Below are 20,442 nucleotides of genomic sequence, written 5' to 3'. Positions count from 1 at the left end.
CTGGTGAAAAAACATCACACATAAAATGACAGAAATAATCTGAGGTTTCTTTTGTGTGGTTTTCAGTGAGAGGCTCAGTTGACTGGAATGGAGACAGACAATCGCCAGGAGCTTCGTTAAACGTTGTGTTTCTCATACTCGTTCTCCGTCTCCGTCCCTGTCACATTTAAATCTCGTTTAATTCAGATGTTGCCCGTGTTTTTGCTCTTTTCTCGATGTAACTAATGTATATGGCTTCACTATAAACTACGCTGATGTAAATACATTTTGTCAGCTGAGCAGGATTTATGGAGCGTTCAGGACAGAGCGAGAACTCAGGATCATCCATCCTGAGTTCCTTAAACGTGCAGTATTTGTTATCTATTTCCCGAAAGCACAACAGACCGCCAGGACGCGTTCCCCTTGTCCGACACTTGAAGACAGATTATACGAGCATGTAGCTTTTCAGCACTGCAGCATCGAGATAACGAAACACACAGCAACTGTTTCTTTCATTTGCTGAAGGGGACAGTTTGAAAGACACATTTGAAACAGATCCTTTTAATCTGTTTTAACAAGTGCTTCTCTCTCCAGAATCCGGCAGCCTCCACGTAGTTTTGCATTTCGTAGCAGTGCTAGTGCAAGTCAGTGGGCATTCAGCTGTAACAAAAACAAAATGACCCCTTGTATAAAGAAAAGATGGTTAGTTTCATAATGTGAATTTGCTGCTATTTGATGAGCATATTGTTCAGTTTTTACTCATTCATTGCAGGTATTTTGCTTCTTTAAATTTATTTTATGTAGATCTTTTCGTATGTCTGTTTATATGTGCATCACATGTTGTGTCACCCTTTTGGTTGTCAATGTAATGAGTTAACTGTGTGAAATAAAGTTTGGAGAAAATGTGATGCATTGTAATTTATTTCTCCTGCAACCCTGACATGGATAATGGATGATTTCTTATGTTTGCAGGATCTAATGTCTGAACTTTTCATTTAGATAATTGTGAATAAATAGAAAATCTTCGTTTATTCAGTAGTGGCCAGTTTCAGTATAGTTTGTCATGTTAAAGAAAAAGATAAAATCTTTAACTTCCAGTTTAACATGATATACATATATATATACTTTGACAAAAAATGACAATTGTATTGACACATTGGTCCAAAACTCAAACACTTTAAACCTAATGTTGTTGAAAACAAGCAAATAATCCCATTGATGAAATAAGAGAATATGTGAAAGATGAATGAATCATCTAAACAATTCAAATGAATTTCCTGACAAGGACCCATTGATCCATGAACTTTATTATTTAAGCCCTAGAATAAAATTGTGCTTCACTCTGCTGTGTGTTAACAAAACTATACACAAGAGAAACATCCTAATGTGCATACTGCATTAGTTCATATATAGTGTATAGTATATATAGTATATAGTATTGTTTTTAACTTGGAGTTGATTTTCTGTCTGATGAGGAAGATAAATTAATTCAGGCAGATCTCAGCCTACTACACCTCTTTGCACCAGGGGTCCTTAGAGTCACCGTTAATGCCAGTTAGCTTGTCGGTGGTTAGCAGCTACGTACGCAGTCAGTTGTGGTAGAATGAGCCCGACAGGAGTCAGGTCAGTTCACATTTCATCACCGACACAGACTCTGAACATTGATCTGAGTCGTTTACGAAGCTAAACGGCTGCAGTTTTATAACAATGCTTCAAAAACACCGGGGAAATCTTTTGTTGTGTTTCAGGCTAATCGGCTAGTTAGCCTCCGGTACGTGTTGTTCTTTCGTCCACGCATGAAACACGTCGAGACGAATGTGGCGGGTTGTGTTCGTCTGTTTGTCCCGGAGACGAAGCGAAGGGTTTTAAATCTTTGGATGTTTCAGTCTCTAACAAAGAGCTGGACAACGGAGCGCAGAGGCCATGTTTGACAAGCTCTTACTTTTAGAACTAGCTCACACTGCTAACCACTATTGCCGCCCACTGGGACTGTAAATCAGACTAAATTACCGGTAATATCACTTAATTAAATGTTTTATTTTCTTATACTAGTCACCGAATTAACGCCAGACTCCGTTTGCCTCTAAAATCAATGTCTCTGCTGTGTACTGATGCACTTCAGTTCAATTTTAAACCTGGTAAACAGTAAATCGATGAATTTTTGAATGGGGTTCGGTTACGAACACATGTTAGCATTGGATACACCGGACTTAGCCTTTTGATTAGCATCAATATCTGTTGGTAAAGAACCAAACTGCGTATTTCACTGTTTGAGTAAGTTAGCTGTTAGCTCCAGCTAGCTGTAACACAACGTCAGTGGTTACTAGCTGCCTGCCAGTGGACATCAAGCTAGTTAGCTGTAGTCAGTGTTAGCATCATGGTGAACAGAATGAGGCAGTGATGTGTTGGCAGGAAGAAGCTGCAGCTGTTCCTGACACTTAACTTTTGTCCTTCAGTCCTTCTCCTTCACTTCCTGCTCGAATTTAAAAATCTCTAACGTTGACGTTGGTGCAGATTTGAGCTCAGGCTGATGTTTGTTCTTCTCTTCAGTCAAACTTAAATTCAAAAGCCACTTAAATGGGTTTTTCTTTATTCTACCACACGTCACAGATTCACGCAACAGCCGTGGAGACGTTAGCCGAGATGCTAATGTGCAGCACCAGGCCCTTAGGAGGGAGTTATGGAAATAGTTGGTTAAATGTTGACATAAGTGTTTGAGACAATAAGTCTGTTTATAAGACAGCAACTTGTTTGACATCTGTCATTGTCCTCAAGTGAAACATGTCCTGAGTCTTTTTTAAAAGCCAATACACAGTTTATATTAATGTCTATCGGGATGAATCACTGATAAAGGAACGGGGATAGTTTCAGGAGGGCAGATGAATCGAAATACATTTTGTCGCAGTGTCAAACATTACAAGTAGACATTTTCACAAATAATGTGTTTAATTATATCGTACAAGTAGAAATACTCACAAGTACAAAGCTGAAAACCAGAGAACGTTTTAGTATTTTTGCTTTAAAGTAACTTGTATCGGTAATCACAGTTTTTAAATTATCACCTAATTGACAAATAATTTCATCTTAGAACTAAACTGTTTGATCAGGTTTTAATCTGTAGAATGTAAAGATGATTATGGATAAGCTCAATAGAAAATTTAGCTTTTTCCACTTTTTGTATCTAAATTTTGCATTTTTTGTCATAGTATTTATATACATTCATTATTTCCCTAAAGCAGTAATACACAGTCACAGTAAAGACGTGTGAACTATAGCTGATGCAGTTAATGTTGCTGCTCTTCCACATACACCACTGTGAATCTTTCTTGTACTTTTATGTAGCAAACAATTAATATTTTATCAAAATATTTATTTCAGCTCTGGTTTGAAGAGACTTTTAAAATGTTGAATCGTCAGTCGTTTGACTTTTCTGTCCTCTGCTCTCTCCAGGGATGACTTGACGACAGCAGCCTCTGAATTTTTCGACCGGTCTCTGCATCATTGCAGCTCAGTCGGATAGAACGACTCCTCAACATCCTACCATCTGCGTAGGGCTGCTGCCCCCCCTCCCCCCAGCCTGAGCCTGCCACATCCTCAACCTTCGAACAACCTGTGAGTGAACGGTGCTCGGGCCACAGAAGATCCTCTGCCAACGTCGTTCAACAGAGAGAGAGACAATGTATTGTCTACAGTGGCTGCTCCCCGTGTTGCTCATCCCCAAACCCCTCAACCCAGCGCTGTGGTTCAACCACTCCATGTTCATGGGCTTCTACCTACTCAGCTTCCTGCTGGAGAGGAAGCCGTGCACCATCTGTGCCTTGGTTTTCCTCGCTGCCCTTTTCCTCATCTGCTATAGCTGCTGGGGAAACTGCTTCCTGTACCACTGCCAGGACGCCGCGCTGCCGGACGCTGCCCACGACCCAGCCATAGTCGGAACCTAGGAGGGAAAAACGGGGAGAGATATCAGGGGGGAGGGTGAAGGGTGATGAGGCTTTGCTGGGGAATTACTGTAGAACGATACTGCCATGCTATAAGAGGGGACGGACCACACTTTTGGGGGTCGGAGAGTGGTGAGGAGGTGGCGCTGAAAAACTGCTGGAGCGTTGTTCCGCTGAAAATACAGAGTACTTACACAGAGTCTGTACTGAGGAGGAGGAGAGCCAGTAATGGAGGTTGTGTTTTTTTATGCTGTCAAGAAAAACTGTTTTAAATCTGAGGTGGTCGGATGAGAGGAGGGAGAAGCTTTATCATGGTGGCAGCGTAGAAACTTGAAATGTTCGGAGAAGGACATGTGTTGACTTGAGGAGAAAATAATTTTATTTTCAGAATCTTTCATTCCAGCATTTGAATGAAAACTAGACAATATTAATAAATATATATATATAAATACACCACGGGTGACACGGGTGTCATTGTGGCCGCTGTGTTTCAGGTTTCATTATTCTGGTTCCTCTACTTCAACAAGAGATTCACCTTCTCGTTGTTTGAGAATGATTCGACGGCCTCACTCCAACTGACCCTGATGAAATCTCAGAGCTCGGATGATCGAGTTTTCACGCTCAGTTGTCTACGACCTTTCTGTTCATGGTGGAGTCGGCCTCCCTTTCAGAGTCCAACATTTCCCAACTCTCTCTGCACAGGTAATGCTACCCTTCACAAGGAGAGCACACTAAACACTGGACAATCAATAACTATGCTGTGAACAATTTCTCCTTTGCCGCATTGCCACACACACGTACACAAACTCAGACGGCGTTACAATGCTGAGAAACTGTCCCATCGTTATTACCCACAGTGCTCTGCAGCTGCTCCTCTCCGCTCATCTTCCTCCTCCCGCCTTCGAGTGAACGTCCCCGATCTGCCAGACTTACGATTTGATCTTTTTTTTGTGTTTATTTTTTGATTACGCATGGGTTGACTTTACTTCTTTTTTCATGTATTAAGTTCACACAGATTTTAGTGAGTTTACACAAAATGCTGAACGTTTCCCAAAGGGTATAAAAATCTGTGTGTGTGTGTGTGTGTGTGTAGGGTGAATGAAGGTTTGTGTGTTGTGCGATTGGTCTGTTGGAGTTTTTTTTGTCTGTCTGTTTGTCTGTCTGTGTGTGTGTTTGTGATCAAGTCATGCTGATGTGCAACAAAAAACGTGGTGACACATGGAAACAAGCAGCAGGTGGCAGTATTTCCAGCAACAATTAGCAATACAGTGTGCTGGCAGAGGAAACTTAAGTTGTTATCAACAAGAAGTTTACTGGTGATCAGTGTGTGTATCACTCAGTGTTATGTTTAACTGTTGGACACAGGCTACGGTGTTTATACTGTGGACCTAATGGTGTGTGAGAGAGAGAGAGTGTGTGTAGCCTTGTGTAGCAGTGCACATCATGCTCACTGCTACCTGATTGCTTTGGTTTTAATTTAAATAAAGTTTTTTCCTCAACATGTTTAAACTGTGATAAATTGAGTTTGTAATCGGGATTCATTAAGGTTTCTTTAAATTATTCTTTAGATGAGTTTAGTCTTAAATTGTGTTGCTAAATCCTATTTGTTTGTAAAATGATATATAACTAATTATTGCAGTTGCCAAGAATCAGAGAGACGTTTAAAACTGGTTTGTTTTGATCAGAAAGTCATTTGAAGTCTTAAAGTCTCACCCTAACTCTCTGTTAATCAACAAATAATTTCATATGTAATTTTTTTTACAGTATTAGGTATTTAAAATCTTTTTTAAATCAATGCTTCATAATTTATAAGATTTAATATGTTTAAACAAAATCTTAAGTGTAGACTAAACTAGAAACAACTTTCAAATGAATGTAGCTGAATAGAAATGTCCTGAAATGTGGTTGGTTGTAGGAAATTGATTGAAATTTCTTTACTGTGGAATCAATTCAAAACAAACTAAAAAAATCCCCACAGAAAAATCCTTAAATTAAATATCTTTCAAAACAGATAAGTTAAAAGTTTGATTTAGGCAGTAACACGTGTTCTAAAAATGTGTGATTGTCGGCAGATGATAAACAATCAGAAGTGAGATGTGAAGTGTTCAGGGCTGTGCTGCAGAAAGCTCCACCACAGTAAATCTTTAGTGTCTCATCATCAACAGGAGTAAATTTAAGCAAAAACATGAATTGATTAATTTAGAAATCGTGTGTAATTGTTTCTATATATAACTCGAGAGAAGAGGGAAGAAGTGCTCTAATAGATTGTCTCAGTCATACAGCCCGATGATGAACTGGTATTAAATCACATTCTATGGTATTAGAAAGTATAAATGAGACATTCAATATAAATAAGGTTTAAATTAGACAGTGTGGTGTCATGACAGCAGGTCAAACTGATAGAAGACCAAACAAACGATATGAAACAGTGAACTGGAGCTGGATGTGTTTCAGATGATGATGCAACAACACAAAGTTCAAACAAACCTGCTCCATCGTCATCACTCAGCTCCTGATAATTCATATTTTCATCCTGCAGCAGCAGCTCAGGGAGTCTCGTGTGTCTCCACGACGACAGGATGATTTATCAAAGCCTCACCTCTTTGAGCCAAAAATAAAGTTTGTGCATCATCATGGTCAAAATCAGAAGTTTTTAAAATCGAAACCGAAAAAAAGCTTCAAGTAGATATTCATACGTGATTAGTGATTTAAGCAGAGTGAAGTTTTTTTGTAGTCACGTTTAACTCAAACGTGACGCAGACTCCACAACTTCCTCCTCCGAGCAGATTAAACTCTGACTGACGTCGTCTTCCCACGACACTTCAGTGACCTGACAAACAAATACATATCTCAGGTCCTGGGTCAGTTTGACCTCAGTCTAATCTGTGGTGAGACAAAGCATCCAGAGGTTAGGGCCTCTCCCAAACATCTGGTTCCCCGAGCAGCCAGCAGAGGGCAGCACCTGCCTCTGCGTCTCGACGGAGCTTTAACAACAACATGAGAAACTAAAGATCATTTTCTTTTTTCAGTTCATGAGGTTTAAATATTGTAACGTGACATTATTATCATCCTGCTTTTCAGCTCTGAGACGTAGTTGGTAGCAAACTGGTTTATTTAGACTGTTTAACATTTTCTTTAACAAATGATGCTTGAAGAAGGTGATTGAGACAAAACCATCCTTTTGTCCCCAGTGTCCTCTTCTGTAAATGTCACCTGTGTTTGTATCTGAACTGAAACTCGTTCCCCGGCTCTGCACCTCCAGCAGCTGCAGCCAGATAACGACAGACTCACAAAAGAGGAGGAAAAAAAAACCTCTTAGACGTTATTTTGGCTGCGAGCCACAGTTGTTGGTGCAATAATCCTCTGGCATTGAAAACGTTTCAGCTGCCATTTTGTTTCCTTCACTAAGCTCCTGAAAAGACAGTGAACACAAACTGCCACAGGTATGAGCGCCGCTGCGGCTGAGGATTTATTCTGTCCCTCAGGATTTAATCTTCACAGGATGGTTTGGATTTGTTTGCGCGTTATGTCTCTCAACACATTTGTGACATCGTGTGAAAATAAAACGATTCTTCATTTTCAACCATGTAAATCTGCTGTTGCAAAGTTAGAATCGAGAACTAGGGCGATTTAAAGGGGAAAAAAATGGGAGCTCTCCATAATAAAGTCATAATATAATGCAGGATAAAGTTGTCATATGAGTACAAAGTCATAATATTACAATAAACACGTTATATAACAAAATAAATTTTAATGTTAGGAGAAAATAAGTCATATTACGCAAATAAAGCTGTAACACCACAAGAATGAAGTTGGAATGAGAATTAGGTCCTAATAGAATCAGAAAAAGTTAAGTTAGAACTCTTAAAAGTTGTAATATTACAAATTCTTTACTCTCGAGATTGTTTTTGCCAATGTGACTCCATTAAAAAAATAATAAAAAAGAACTCTGGAGAAACAGGAATCATTTTCTTATCTGGTTAAAAAACATAAGTAGATTGAAACAGAACAGATTTTATTTTATTTTTCAACATAACTTTTCATATTTGACTCAAATCAAGTCCCAGTAAAAGTCACTTCAACGTCCATGCGTCCATCATCGGCTCGTCCTCTGCTCACATCACCTTTATTATGAAGGTTCAAGTGCAGGTTTTTCAAAATAAGACGCCTTGTCCTTCAGTGCAGGCTCATAAACTTCACCCAGCTCAAACCTCTCAGGATCTCAGGAGCATCGAGTTTCTTCACGTTCGGCTCTTTTGTTTTTAAATAAAAATGTTTCCTATAGAATCGTGATCTCAGTCTCTTGGTTCTGGAAAGCCTCCTCCTGCATCTCCGTGTACAGCTGCTCCATCCTCTGGAAGGCCTCGAAGCCCTTCTTACCTGCAGAGAACACATTTAAATAAATTAAGATTAAAAACATGATAGAGAAGAAATGATTGAGCTGCAGCAAGAAGAGTGATTGTCATGTTTTCACCAAATGAGAGGACGGTCTCTCTGGCAGCGCTGCGAAGATCTTCATCTGCTGATCTCCACAAATCTGCTATGTGGTCCACGCTCTCTGTCGCCTGGCGCACACACACACACACACACACAGCAGACGGTGATGAAAACACTTCATGTCTGTGTGTCTGCAGACAGTTGGTTAAATGTGCGTCTCTCACCCTGAGGCATTTAAGAGCCAGACAGGAGCCATGTTGGATTTGAACCTCAGTGCTTTTTAAACTCTCCGTGTAGTAAACCAGCGCCTGAAGAGGAAGAGTAACAGAGACGTGACAGACAAGTTGGTTTGTTTCAGACGTGACAAGTTGCTCTGAACATGTGTTGTTACCTCAGCCCCCCCCCCTATGTTTTCATGTGGTTTCGTTTTTGTTGGTTCGATTAAACAGGATTTATCAAACAGAGACGGATCAGGGGGCAGATCCAGGAATGTTTCCTGCTTTCTTTAACACTGCGAGATGGGACGTCTCTAACACTTTCATTATTCTCGATATATGTGAGTGTCATTTGGTGCGTAACCCCCCCTTATGGTTTCATAAGAGACAGATGGTGGAGATCTGATGAGGCTACATCCATACTTCAATAACTAACCTGCATTCATTTCAGTTGTTGAGTTGCACAACCGTGTTTTTCTCATCTGTAAATTTCCTTTGAGCAGATTTAAAATTTGAATCTTGATCTTGGAAATAAGAGTTTGGAGGATTTTTACCAACATGTATTTTGCTTTTTCGAGCAACAACAAGACAACAACAACAACAACGTGTACAACAAACATCACTGGGACAGTTTCCTGCACCTTGCTCCTGAAGGCCTTGCAGCCTGCAGCTCTGCAGAGGCAGTTGGCAGCAGCTTTGCAGACTTTGTGGTTGGGGTCGACCTGCAGGGCGGCGAGGGTCTGCAGCGTGCACCCCAGTGGGTGGAGCTCTGTGATGCTCCGCCCTCTCAGTTTGTTTAAAGCTCGCTGCCGTTTGGGGCTCCTCAGGGCCGACAGGAAGTACTCTGAAACACAACACACCGTCCGTTCTCGGTCTCAGTCACATCACAGGAAATAAACATGAAACAGTTCTTGCTCTTCATGCTCCTGCACATTTTTACTCACACTTGGTGTAAAACCAGGACCTGATTCTCACTGTGCAGCCCAGTAACAGCTGTGTGTTGTTCTTTGTCCAATCGCATTTGGCGTAATGGCAGCTTTTGAATCTCAGAAAAGTTAATCACATTTTATATTATTTTCCTGGCACGGTCTCGGCAGTGAACTCCGCCCGCCTGGTGTTCAAAGGGCTATTAAAACAAACGCCAAGATTTATCTCAGACGTGAAGATCGACTCATGAGCAGAAACCTGTTGTCTTAGCAGTTTTATATGAGCGTGGCTGCGCCAGGTAGATGTAGTTTATCAGTTTAATAAACAGCAGATGTAGTGAGGCTGCATGAGGAAGGAAGGAGGGAAGGAAGAATTGAAGGAAGGAAGGAAGGAAGTGTTTTTTGTGTCTTTATATCTGATCATATTTTAGTAATAAGATGAATCATGTGGCTTTGAAACTTAAAGAGCCTTTAAGGACACACGCACGCACGCACGCACGCACACGCACACACACACACACACACACACACACACACGGTTTGTTTGGCGTGACCGTTTGGCACTAACATTGACAGATGGTCCAGATTCCTTTTTTAATATGCTGGAATTTCTGGAACGTTCTCAGATTCTAAAGCTCTGTAGGGGAACCACAGCGACATTCCTCAAACACACAACTGATACCAGCAGACACACACACACACACACACACACACACACACACACACACACATAAATACACAAACATTTCCACATTCTTAGAAACACAAACTGTGGATACCTGTCATATGTGATCCTAGAAATAACTTTGACTGATTTAGTTTCCAAACAACGTGTCTCTGGCTCCATGGTCATGGACAGGCGCTCATGCAATAGAATATATTAGAACAGTTTTTATCTCTTCCGTAACTCCCTGCATGATTGGATTCCAGCTGACCAACGCTTTCATTTTCCTTTATTAGAATAAACGACATTTTAAAACAATGTCTTCGTAGTACTTCAAAGTAATTGTACCTTCTTTGGAGAGGCGGGAGATGTGCTCTCCCAGCTCCTGGACGCTCCAGCGCTGCAGATGCACCGACAGCTGGAAGACGGTGACTCTGTCCGGGCTGCAGATCGACCGAGGGCTGGGCACCGTGCGACAGGCCGCCTGCACCTGCTGCAGGAGCTGAGAGAACACTGCACAGGAGGGAGACAGGTTTTCAGCTGCGTCCCGTCCCCGAGCCAACGTCCACCAAAAGAAAAGTGCTTATCTACCTTTCTCTGATTGGCCGGGCTGCTTGGCCTTCACCTTGTGCGTGTAGCGTTTCTTCAGCGCCCTGATGAAGCTGTTGGAGTCGCAGCAGAAGACAGAGCTGCTGTCCTTCACACAATCCTCCCAGAACAACAACACATCCCTCGTTCTCTGGGCCTTAGGGAGGACTGAGGAAGGATGAGGAGAGCAGGAGGAGGAGAAGGAGGAGGAGGAAAATGTTACCTTCATTGACATCACTGATGCTTGGAAAGAAAGACAGATGAAGCAGATTCCTCACTGACCGTCCCGAGCAGAGATGTTGTCGTTCCTCTCCAGCAGCAGACAGCTGACTCTGTCCAGGACGTCGGCCTGAAGAGACGTCTCCTCCAGCAGGTCCGTCCTCGACAGGCCGAAGTCGGTCGTTTTTATCAACTAAGGAGTTGGAGCGAGAAGAACGATAAGATGAGTCTCAAAAGGCCAGAAACTGGAGTTAAAAACACGTCTAATGTTTTTTCTGTTATAATTAAGATATGAAACCTCTGACCATCTTGTACCTGTAGCAGGATGAGGCAAATATCCAGGTGAGTCTCCAGAGCTTGGTCAAGACCCCAATTCCCAGAAGTCAGTGGGGCAATAACCAACTCTTCCTCGGAAGCTGACTGGCTGTGATGGGAGAGGAGGCCGAGGCTCTGCTGGAAGGAGCTGATGCTGACCGGCAGAAATTACAATAAGTTGTTGGAGTGAATTCGGGATTCATCCCTTCGCTCGGTCTGAAAACTCACCCACTGTCTTTGAGTCTCAGGCTGCCCAGACAGGAAGTGTCATCATCTGCATTGAAGTCACGTGACAGGAAGTCAAAGCTGCCCAGGACTTCCTCGACGGCCAGCGTCTCCTCTGAGGATGAGCTTCTCAACAGGGAGAGGTCGTTCTGATGGAGGACGCGAGGACACGTTGATAAAAAAATAACAAGCAGGTTTCTGCGTGAACGTGCACAGGTACCTTCAGTATGGTCGCCAGGTGCAGGATCTGGTGGTCCAGCGCTCTCAGCCCTTTCTCCGACAGACTCTGGTTCTGTAACGTTTTCTCCAGCTCTGCGATCAGGGCCCCCAGCCTGAGGGCCTGGGCCCTGCGCAGAGCACCGCTCCCACCTGACCTCCCCGACGTCGGAGCGGTCGTCATGGCGGGGGTCGGGGCTGCAGCAGGCGGCTGGATAGGGAGAGTGGGTGAGGCTGGGGAAGAGTATGACTGAGAGTCTGGGGAGTCCTGGAAGAAAAATGAAGAAACACGAGGAGAAGAGTCAGATGAGAGAAGATAACAAAAAGAAGACGAGATTCACGGAGAGGTGAAGAAGAAAAGAGAGAAACTGGAAAAAAGCAAAATAAGACAACTATAATATGAACATATTATAAAACAAAACAAACGTATTGGATTTCCTTCTGGTCTAAAACATGTCGGCGACCATTAAAAAAAACAAATCGGTGCGGGGACAGGTTTGGAGGACGAACCCGGGAGCAACTCTAGAATCCCCAGTAATCAGTGACATGCAGGGGCGTGTCAAGACAGTAGAGGCAACTGACTGGGGCCCCGAGCAGAGAGGGGCCCCTTGATTGCCTCAATGAGAACCCTCTTCTATGATTGACGATGAGACTGCAGCACGATCAGAAACCTCCTAACGATCCTAACACACTGCACAAAGCTTCATAATGTTAGAGGTTCGGTTGAAGAGAGCGAGTGGACGCGTTGATGAGGTTTCTAACACGTGACGGACGTGAAACGGGCAGAAGCGTTAACTCAGTGTTTATGTGACCGGATGAATTCAAGACTCCACCTTCTTCTCACTGACGGTGTTTTGCCTCAGAGCTGCACTGTGAGTCTCGGCATCTGCTTCTCCAGCTGGGTTCTGTCTGAGGATGTCAGGAGTGCTGCACCTGAGTAACAACACACATTTTACTTAAGTTTAGATTTGACCTCAGGCAACAAACTCAACTTTAATAGGTTCAATAAAAACACCAACATTTCACAAATTCAGATTTAGTTTGTCCTCACCTCTGCAGAGATCCCGTCTTACTCTTCGCTGATGTCGACGAAGTCTCTAACTCTCCTCCCCATCCCTCCTCATCTTCCTCTTCCTCCCTCTCATCCATCCTCTTGCTCCCCTCCCTCTCCTCTGAGGAGCCCTCCAGGGATCCCTCCTCCTCCCCGAGGGAGAGCTGGGTCTGGCTTCCCCCCAGACTGGGGCCCTGACTGGGGCTGGAGGGGTAACTGTGAGCCCGAGTCAGACTGCGGAGGAATCGATTTCCATGTGGAGGATATAAAACATAAATATGAACATAAATCTTTTACTGCACAGTGAGGTTGTTGGAGTTCCAGTTTGCAGATCAGTCACATGCTTTCATGTTAAAACCTTCACACATGAAACTGAGGCTGATTTCTCTTATTTCCCAAGACGATCTTTAAAAGCAACAGTTTGCGTTTTTGCAGAAGTTCAGCTTCTTCCAGGGGAACAAAGATAAATCTTAAATGTATTCATTGTGTTAACACTTCTCTGTAATCTCTCCTGGGAAATACTCAATACTTTTACCTGCTCAAGGCCCACAAACCCTTTAAGATTCCAAAAATCAAGATAAAACATGAATTAAACATTAAGAATGAAAAATAATTACAAATATTTGTATCATGATTATTGTTTTAAAGACCGAAACCACCATCATTTCACCAAGACGTTTTGTGGCCACTGAAAAAAACGAACCTGCCTCGTTGTGACTGAGCTCCTTTGTTTCAAACAGAATGATTGAAGCTGTATAATGTCCACATGTATGTTGTTTACCAGCTGATTCACTGCGTACCTCGGGGTATAGGGGCTCCTTGGGCTGTGGACGGGGTTGGACAAGTAGCTGAGCAGAGACACGTCTCCTCTGTTGTGACGACTCTTGGACACGAGGGACGGGAGGGACCCCTCTCGATGCTGCAGCTCACGCACCATCGACTGCAGACATATTCATGTAAATATCAAATGATTAAAGTCAGTTTGGACTCTAACTGTAACAGCAGAGAAAAGATCAGGTGATGAAATGTGGCTGCAGGTTGTTTTTTAAGAAACTTAAAAAGCAGAGTATTAAGTTAAGTTTGGTTCACATCCTGCTTTTAGTCACGTGAGAGAGACAATTTAAACAACAGGGATCATGGCAAATGTTATTTATATATATTTAAAACACTTGTGTGTGTGTGTGTCTGCGTGTGTGTACTCACGATGAAGTACTTCTCGGTGAAGGACGGGGTACTCGGGGCCGTCCAGCTGTACACTGAACTCTTCCTGCTGGACACTGACTGTCTGCTGACGGACAGAGGCCTCATCTTCTCCACACTGTCGAACGGACTGAAGGTGAAAACACAACATGACACACGGTACACGTATGCATCCATACCACATATATGCAAATGCGCAGTTCACCCAAATATACAAAATAATTCGAGCTCTGCTACGTGTTCCTGTAAATGTCACCAACTTGAGAATAAACCTGGAAGTATTTCAGTTTTGTCTCATGAGACTTGATTCCTTCACGGACGGGAACATTTTTATGGTCTTGATTTTTTTTTTAACCGCTCCTCACTTTGCAGGCAACCTGACATTCATGCATTCAAATTTCCATCTCTGTGAGGAGAAGGAAACCTGGTCCTCCTCCACCACCTCCTCTAAAGCCTGAAATGTGACCTGACTGTGTGTGTGTGTGTGTGTGTGTGTGTGTGTGTGTGTGTATGTGTGTGTTCGAGCTGCTCAGGTTAGTAAAAGGCAGAAGATGATGAAAACAACAGATTTTCTGGAGATTGTGTCTGAATGTGAATCTAAAATAATCCAAAACATACAGTTGAAGCTGTTTTGCTTCAGTGCAAAATGTGGTGAAGTGAGGAACTTTAGAAGATAAATAAAATATAGTAGATGTATTGAAACTATCGGGGGAGGAGGAGGAGAGAGGAAAGAGAAACAGGAAAATGTTCTCAGCCTCATTTCTTCACTTCTCTTTTTAAATGACAGAAGGAATCTGATGTTTTGAACCAGCTGCACTTGTCACTCACGTCATTTAATGTGATGTATATCAACCAGGGGTCTGAGGTCATGACAAAAATCCAGAGAAGACGTCCTCATGTTTCACGCCACATTTTATTTCCTGTCCCAGCTGTCGACACCTATTCTCCACCACATCATTCACTGTCCTCTCCTCACCACCTCGTCCTCCCCCACTGAACTCTGAGCTTCACCTCTTCAACCTCGTTTCTCACGTTCATGTCGTAACTCAGAGAAACTCTCGTCCTCTCTACGTCGTCTGTGTTCGTGTGTGTGTGACGTGTGCGTCCGTACTTCCACGTGACCTCCAGCTGCAGTTTGATGGTTCCCAGCTCCGTGATGTCGACCAGCATCAGCTGCGGCCTCGCCACGAAAAAGTCTGCGCTCGCACACGTCACCATGCCGACCAGCAGCCAACCCAAACCCTTCGCCTCCGTCACCTGAGGGACGGGAAACACACACAGAGACATACCTGTTACACAAATGAACAGATTTGGTATCAAGTACACAAGTAATCATACTCACAGTACTGTTTATAAAAGTAAAGGTGGAAGAATTGAAATACTTCAGAATAACTAAGTATAAAAGATACTCAATTACAGCTACTGTGCAAGTATGAGTAAATGTACTATGAGGTCTATCAGAAGTACTTATTATTTAAAATACATCTTTCCAGAGTGATTATATTGTTCTATATATATTTATTGAGTGTGTGTGTGTGTGTGTGTGTGTGTGTGTGTGTGTGTGTGTGTGTGTGTGTGTGACCTTGATCTCGAAGTTGTGGTGTATGTGCGGGAGGAAGACCATCTCCTCTTCGTCCCAGGACTGCGTGTCGTCGGACTCGATCCTCCCTTTGATCCTCCATCGCTGGCGGCCCAACCGCACCACCACCTGGTCATGTGACATCATCGACAAATGACATCGCCGATCAGACACACGACAGCAGGTACGATTACACAAGCGGATCTCAAAATAACTTTGATTTCTCATTTGAAATGTGTTTGTTTGTTTGTTTGTTTGTTTGTTCTGAACGATCCAAACCCCCTTAATCACCTTCAATAATATTTGGGTTATTGTCCAAACAATAACAAATGAGTTCTCATCAAAACGTCCATCTGAGGGAAAATGTTTGTGAAACGACTTCAGTGTTTAATCGCTGACTCAGTTTTTAGTCAAGTGGAGAAACGTGTCTTTGTTGGATTTCTCTCACAAAGTGACAAAGTGTCTTTGAATAGAAGAACTGACCTCGTACTGGTCTCCGGGGCAAAGTCGAGCGAATCCGATCAGACCTGAGAGTGAAAACACATGTTGGATATTTGGAAAATACCGTGTTACGGATTACTGCTGAGGGACTGTGTGTGTGTGTGTGTGTGTGTGTACCTTTCATTTTGATGTGTAGCTCTCCCAGGAGGATTTCTAACTCTCCCTCCATCACTGACATGTCCTGCAGAAGAGAGGACATTTTAGAGAGGGTGAGTAAATCTTCATAAATATTTAGGTTCAAATTTTCCCTCCGTCCTCACTGAGGTCAAAGGTCAGGATCGTCTTCACTGGAGCTTTTAGGGGTTTTACAGTTTTATTTGATTTGACAGATACTTGGAAACACGTGACTCTGGCCTCCACCTCTCGGTGGAGCTGCTCATTTAAACCAAAATCCGATGATTTGATTACTTTTGGGGGATTTTGTCACGAGTAGAAAAACTGGCATGTAATTTGCAGTAAGTAATGGATTACATCTGAAAGTAATCCAACCTAACAGAGTGTGTCATCAGTAAACGTAAATATTTCACTCTTGATATGTAGTCTCAGTGCCATTATATATAATTTATCCGCAAGAAGTATTTCAAAGTACTTTCCAACCCTTGCGGCAGCTCTGCAGGGAGTCGACAATGAACCATGTGGTCAGTTTACGAGTCTTAAAAAGTTTAGAGACGAGTCACGAGGACCGACACCAGACTCATTAACGCTGTTAGTGCTTCAAAGCAGTTATTTATGTTGTGTTCATTCCTGCTGTGGATTTATTCGTGTGATCGTCGGCCTCCTCTGAAGCTTTCACGTCTCTGACATATGCTCAAAGTTTATCGATATTTCTCGGCTTCGCTCGCCGCTATTTTCTCTGTCGCATAAGAAGGTGACAGCGTAGGCACGTTAGGTGAAAGTGAAAATGTTCTGTGGGAGACACGATGACCGCAGAGCAGCCGTCCGTCACACAGATTAACGAAAGCTTCGGTTTGATGGATCGAGTTCCTCAAGTTATTTGAGTTATGCATGAAACTGTTAGAGCTCCGGTCGGGATAAAATAACCACCGCTGCTTTGATTCTGATTATTTTTAATGTTGCGTGTCCAAACGTTGCGGACGTATGATTATAAACGAGCTTCTAAATAGTAAAATAATGATTTATCCATAAATGGCGGCAGAATTTCCACTGTTAAAATAGTTGTGTGCATTTGTGTGCGTGCATGTACGTGTGTGTGTGTGTGTGTGTGTGTGTGTGTGTGTGTGTGTGTGTGTGTGGTCTTGGAGACACACATGGTTGCCCTTGTTATAGACAGAGGTTCTGACCTCTGTGTGAAAGACTCTGTTGTTCTTCTCTGTGAATGATGTGAGTTGTGTGTCTTAACTCGTGAACTGTAAATGAGAAAGAATTAAACTGTTACACAGAAAACTTTAAACTGAGGGAATTAGTGAAAAAGAACACGTGAGAGCGGAGAAGAGGAGAGAAAGTAAAGTTGTGATGTTCTGGTCCAGAGACGGTCTGAGGGAATGAATGAGTCTTCAGTCGTCTCTAAATGATCCTGAACCTGCTGCTGTAAACACACAGGGTTTCATCTGGCAGCATCATGAGCGTCTGAGCTGAGTGTGTGTCCAGGATCAGTCTGAAGACGACTCACTTACAAACCATTTTTAGATTTAAAGACGTCATCAAAACGTTTGTTCTCTGTGCATTGATCTAGTTTCCGTCATCCTTCTTTAAATTCAGCCATAAATTCACTTTCAAACTTCCCCAGCAGATCAAAACTTTTTTATTTTGATTTAATTTCACTGTCAGAACAGTTTTACTGACTCACAGTTTGAAAACCTGCTGAGGCTGAAATAAATGAGCCAATCACAACATGTCGGTCGTGTTTTATTGCTCCACGACCTCATGGTGATAATGTGAAGAGTGAGCGATAAAATCTGACTGTTGTGTTCTCACTGTGTCACAGAAACAATAAAACACCACAGATATGTTTTAATATCTGCAGAAAGTTACTTCTCCTTTAGTAACTCATTACGTTTATCAGGCAGCATTGATGAGGTAACTTTAAAAATAAGTATCCAGTAACTGTAGATAATTACTAATTCAACACACTCAGTCTCTATGGCTTCAGAGGACATTACATTCACCTTCGCCTAAACCTTAACCTAACCTTTACTTTAACTCTAACTTTGACTTTAACCTTAACTTTGACCTTAATCTCGACCTCAACTTTAACTTTAACTTTAACCTTACCTTAACATTCCCTAACCTTAACCCTAATCTAATCCTTAACGTTCACTTCAACTTCACATTCACCTTAACTTTGACTTTAACTTAATCTATACAGAGATTAAGTTAAAACCCTTAATCTATACCTAAACGTAAACTGAACCTTAACTTTAACCTTAACTGTCTTCACCTGAGAAATGAATGATGTAGGTCCTCACCACATGGGAAACACCTGAACCACACACACACACACACACACACACACACACACACACACACACACACACACACACACACACACACACACACACACACACACACACACACACACACACCTGCAGGCTGTGTCTGTGGTTGCGGCTCAGCTCCAGCAGACTGTCTCTGGAGGCTCTGGTGGACGGGGACAGAGAGAAAGCTCTCTTCATGTTGACGGCTCCCTGACACAATCTCCACTGGATACAGTACGTCTCATACAGCTCCTCCACCTGCACACCACACACACACACACACACACACACACACACACACACACACACACACACACACGTTATAGACACGTGAAATTCCGTCCTCTATATTCAAAAGACTTTCAGGAGTAGTTTGGAGAAAAGTCTCAAACCTGAAAAGCAGAGTTTTACCTTGCTGATCTGAAATTCCAATCGACGTATGTGTCTCTCCAGCGCTCTGAGCTCCTGTGAAAGCAAAGACGGTTTTATTTGATTAACGTGTGGATGTTGGTTTATTATGTTGTTTATTTAAAACAGAAATGAAAATAGGAAACAAAGAGAGAAACACAAAGTTTACCTTTTCCAGATCATAGAAAAAAGCCTGAAAATAGAGAAAAGGGATCGTCATCATCAATTAGTTTGGAACTGATTGTTCTGCATCGCGACCTCATAAGATTATTGTCACTGATCACAGACTCCATCTCAGACATACAACATATCCCAGGATTCATTGCGCTTCAGTGACGAAGAGTTATTTCCACACGACGAGACGAGACGAGACTTTTTTAAATGTTGGTCTCAGACCTCGACTCGACTAAACATTCTGTCTCACGTGTCGTGTCTCAACTCCCTCGTCATGTTAAACTGCAGCGTCACGTCACAGTGAAGTTGACCTTTGACCTTTGACCACCAAACTCTCATCCGTTCACCCCCGAATCCAAACAAACGTGTTTGTGCCAAAACTGAAGACATGTCCTTCCTGTCGCTCTGAGAAATCTCAAACATGAAGATGAGTTCTGAACACAGGGATTCTCTCTCTCTCTCTCTCTCTCTCTCTCTCTCTCTCTCTCTCTTCTCACCAGTCTGGAGTTCCTCTTGGTCTCTCTCTGCTGTGACGACAGGAAGTCCATCTCCGCCTGGTGACCCTCCAGATACTCCCTGCATCGACGTTACCACGACAACACGTGAGATTCACATTCAAAGCAGGACTCAGACATGTTACGAGAACATCGCACTAAACTAAAGTAAAACCAGGATCTTCTTCTTACATACTTCTCTGACTCGCGTGATGAATAGTTCTTCACAGGAAATGGTTTTATGAAATGACATGTGACTGCTGCGTCAGTGACAGTTGAATTTAACCCTGAGCGGCGGTTGCAGGATCATATGGATTCTCCGTCACGTGGTTTACGTACTTGAGTCCTTTGCGTAGCGCCTGAAAGACCCTGTCTACCTGCTCCGGCTGCAGGGACCAGATCCCTCCACCCGCTCTGCTGGGAGACGGGTGCATCCGAGACTTGCCCCCCGACGCGGCTTTGGAGCGGAGAGAGTTTCGTGCAGAGGACGGACTGAAAACAGAGAAACACAACACATGCAGAGGATTTTGATTTTTTTTACATTAGCTTATGTTTCTATTGCTTTGTGCAGAATTATCTATTGAGGTTTTGTTTGTGTGTGTTTGTCACACACAGGAAGTACATTCCTGCTCTCTCTCTTTTTAAACATGACATTTGGTTCCCTCTCTCTCTCTCTCTCTCTCTCTCTCTGGCGACGGACATCTTGCGTCTGTGACTTTGTTCATTAACCAATAACACGTTCAATCTGCGGTGCGTTCACTGTCTGCCCGTCGTTTGAGGTTGAAGTGGTTTTTCCTTCCACACGGCATCAGATGGTTTAGTGTAAAATCACGTTTCACCAACAGATTTTCTTTTCTTTCATTTGTTGTCTGACACAA

General features: G+C 42.8%; 2 protein-coding genes across 6 annotated transcripts in view; one reads left to right on the top strand and one right to left on the bottom strand.

The window, feature by feature from the left end:
• The first annotated feature begins 1,466 nt into the window (after nucleotides 1-1,466).
• On the top strand, nucleotides 1,467-5,426 carry blcap (bladder cancer associated protein). 3 transcript variants are annotated; one of them, XR_002203841.2, is made up of 3 exons: nucleotides 1,467-1,602; nucleotides 3,430-4,619; nucleotides 4,775-5,426. XR_002203841.2 is itself a non-coding variant. In XM_069531704.1 (2 exons), exon 1 carries the CDS (start codon nucleotides 3,657-3,659, stop codon nucleotides 3,918-3,920), a length of 264 nt encoding a protein of 87 aa, XP_069387805.1. In that variant the 5' UTR covers nucleotides 3,436-3,656; the 3' UTR covers nucleotides 3,921-4,619; nucleotides 4,775-5,426. The 3 variants fall into 3 exon arrangements, 1 of the variants encoding a protein (XP_069387805.1); XR_011244054.1 differs by having other exon boundaries at nucleotides 1,533-1,750; XM_069531704.1 differs by lacking the exon at nucleotides 1,467-1,602 and having other exon boundaries at nucleotides 3,436-4,619.
• A 2,489-nt stretch (nucleotides 5,427-7,915) lies between these two features.
• ripor3 (RIPOR family member 3) overlaps nucleotides 7,916-20,442 on the bottom strand; it is a 32,639-nt gene continuing 20,112 nt past the window's right edge. Inside the window, exons 4-26 of one of the 3 annotated variants that reach the window (XM_069531683.1) lie at nucleotides 19,904-20,056; nucleotides 19,568-19,646; nucleotides 19,066-19,089; nucleotides 18,900-18,953; nucleotides 18,597-18,746; nucleotides 16,171-16,234; nucleotides 16,036-16,079; nucleotides 15,556-15,681; nucleotides 15,085-15,230; nucleotides 13,977-14,103; nucleotides 13,574-13,713; nucleotides 12,774-13,007; nucleotides 12,556-12,655; nucleotides 11,727-11,990; nucleotides 11,510-11,655; nucleotides 11,282-11,435; nucleotides 11,030-11,159; nucleotides 10,751-10,915; nucleotides 10,508-10,672; nucleotides 9,211-9,413; nucleotides 8,579-8,662; nucleotides 8,392-8,482; nucleotides 7,916-8,297 (exon numbers count right to left, since the gene is read on the bottom strand). In XM_069531683.1, the coding sequence (XP_069387784.1) occupies nucleotides 8,197-8,297; nucleotides 8,392-8,482; nucleotides 8,579-8,662; nucleotides 9,211-9,413; nucleotides 10,508-10,672; nucleotides 10,751-10,915; nucleotides 11,030-11,159; nucleotides 11,282-11,435; nucleotides 11,510-11,655; nucleotides 11,727-11,990; nucleotides 12,556-12,655; nucleotides 12,774-13,007; nucleotides 13,574-13,713; nucleotides 13,977-14,103; nucleotides 15,085-15,230; nucleotides 15,556-15,681; nucleotides 16,036-16,079; nucleotides 16,171-16,234; nucleotides 18,597-18,746; nucleotides 18,900-18,953; nucleotides 19,066-19,089; nucleotides 19,568-19,646; nucleotides 19,904-20,056 (2,944 nt within the window). In that variant the 3' untranslated portion in view covers nucleotides 7,916-8,196. The remainder of the gene's footprint in view (nucleotides 8,298-8,391; nucleotides 8,483-8,578; nucleotides 8,663-9,210; nucleotides 9,414-10,507; nucleotides 10,673-10,750; nucleotides 10,916-11,029; nucleotides 11,160-11,281; nucleotides 11,436-11,509; nucleotides 11,656-11,726; nucleotides 11,991-12,555; nucleotides 12,656-12,773; nucleotides 13,008-13,573; nucleotides 13,714-13,976; nucleotides 14,104-15,084; nucleotides 15,231-15,555; nucleotides 15,682-16,035; nucleotides 16,080-16,170; nucleotides 16,235-18,596; nucleotides 18,747-18,899; nucleotides 18,954-19,065; nucleotides 19,090-19,567; nucleotides 19,647-19,903; nucleotides 20,057-20,442) is intronic. The other 2 variants (XM_069531690.1, XM_069531693.1) reach the window with 2 other exon arrangements.

This window comes from Paralichthys olivaceus, chromosome 2 (genome assembly GCF_024713975.1).
Source record: "Paralichthys olivaceus isolate ysfri-2021 chromosome 2, ASM2471397v2, whole genome shotgun sequence".
Lineage (NCBI taxonomy): Eukaryota > Metazoa > Chordata > Actinopteri > Pleuronectiformes > Paralichthyidae > Paralichthys > Paralichthys olivaceus.
The sequence above is the reverse complement of the archived record's forward strand: the minus strand, read 5'-3'. Positions and strand labels throughout refer to the sequence as shown.

Coding starts and splice junctions, on each gene's coding strand:
- blcap (XM_069531704.1), top strand. CDS start 3,657: ATGTATTGTCTACAGTGGCTGCTCCCCGTGTTGCTCATCCCCAAACCC.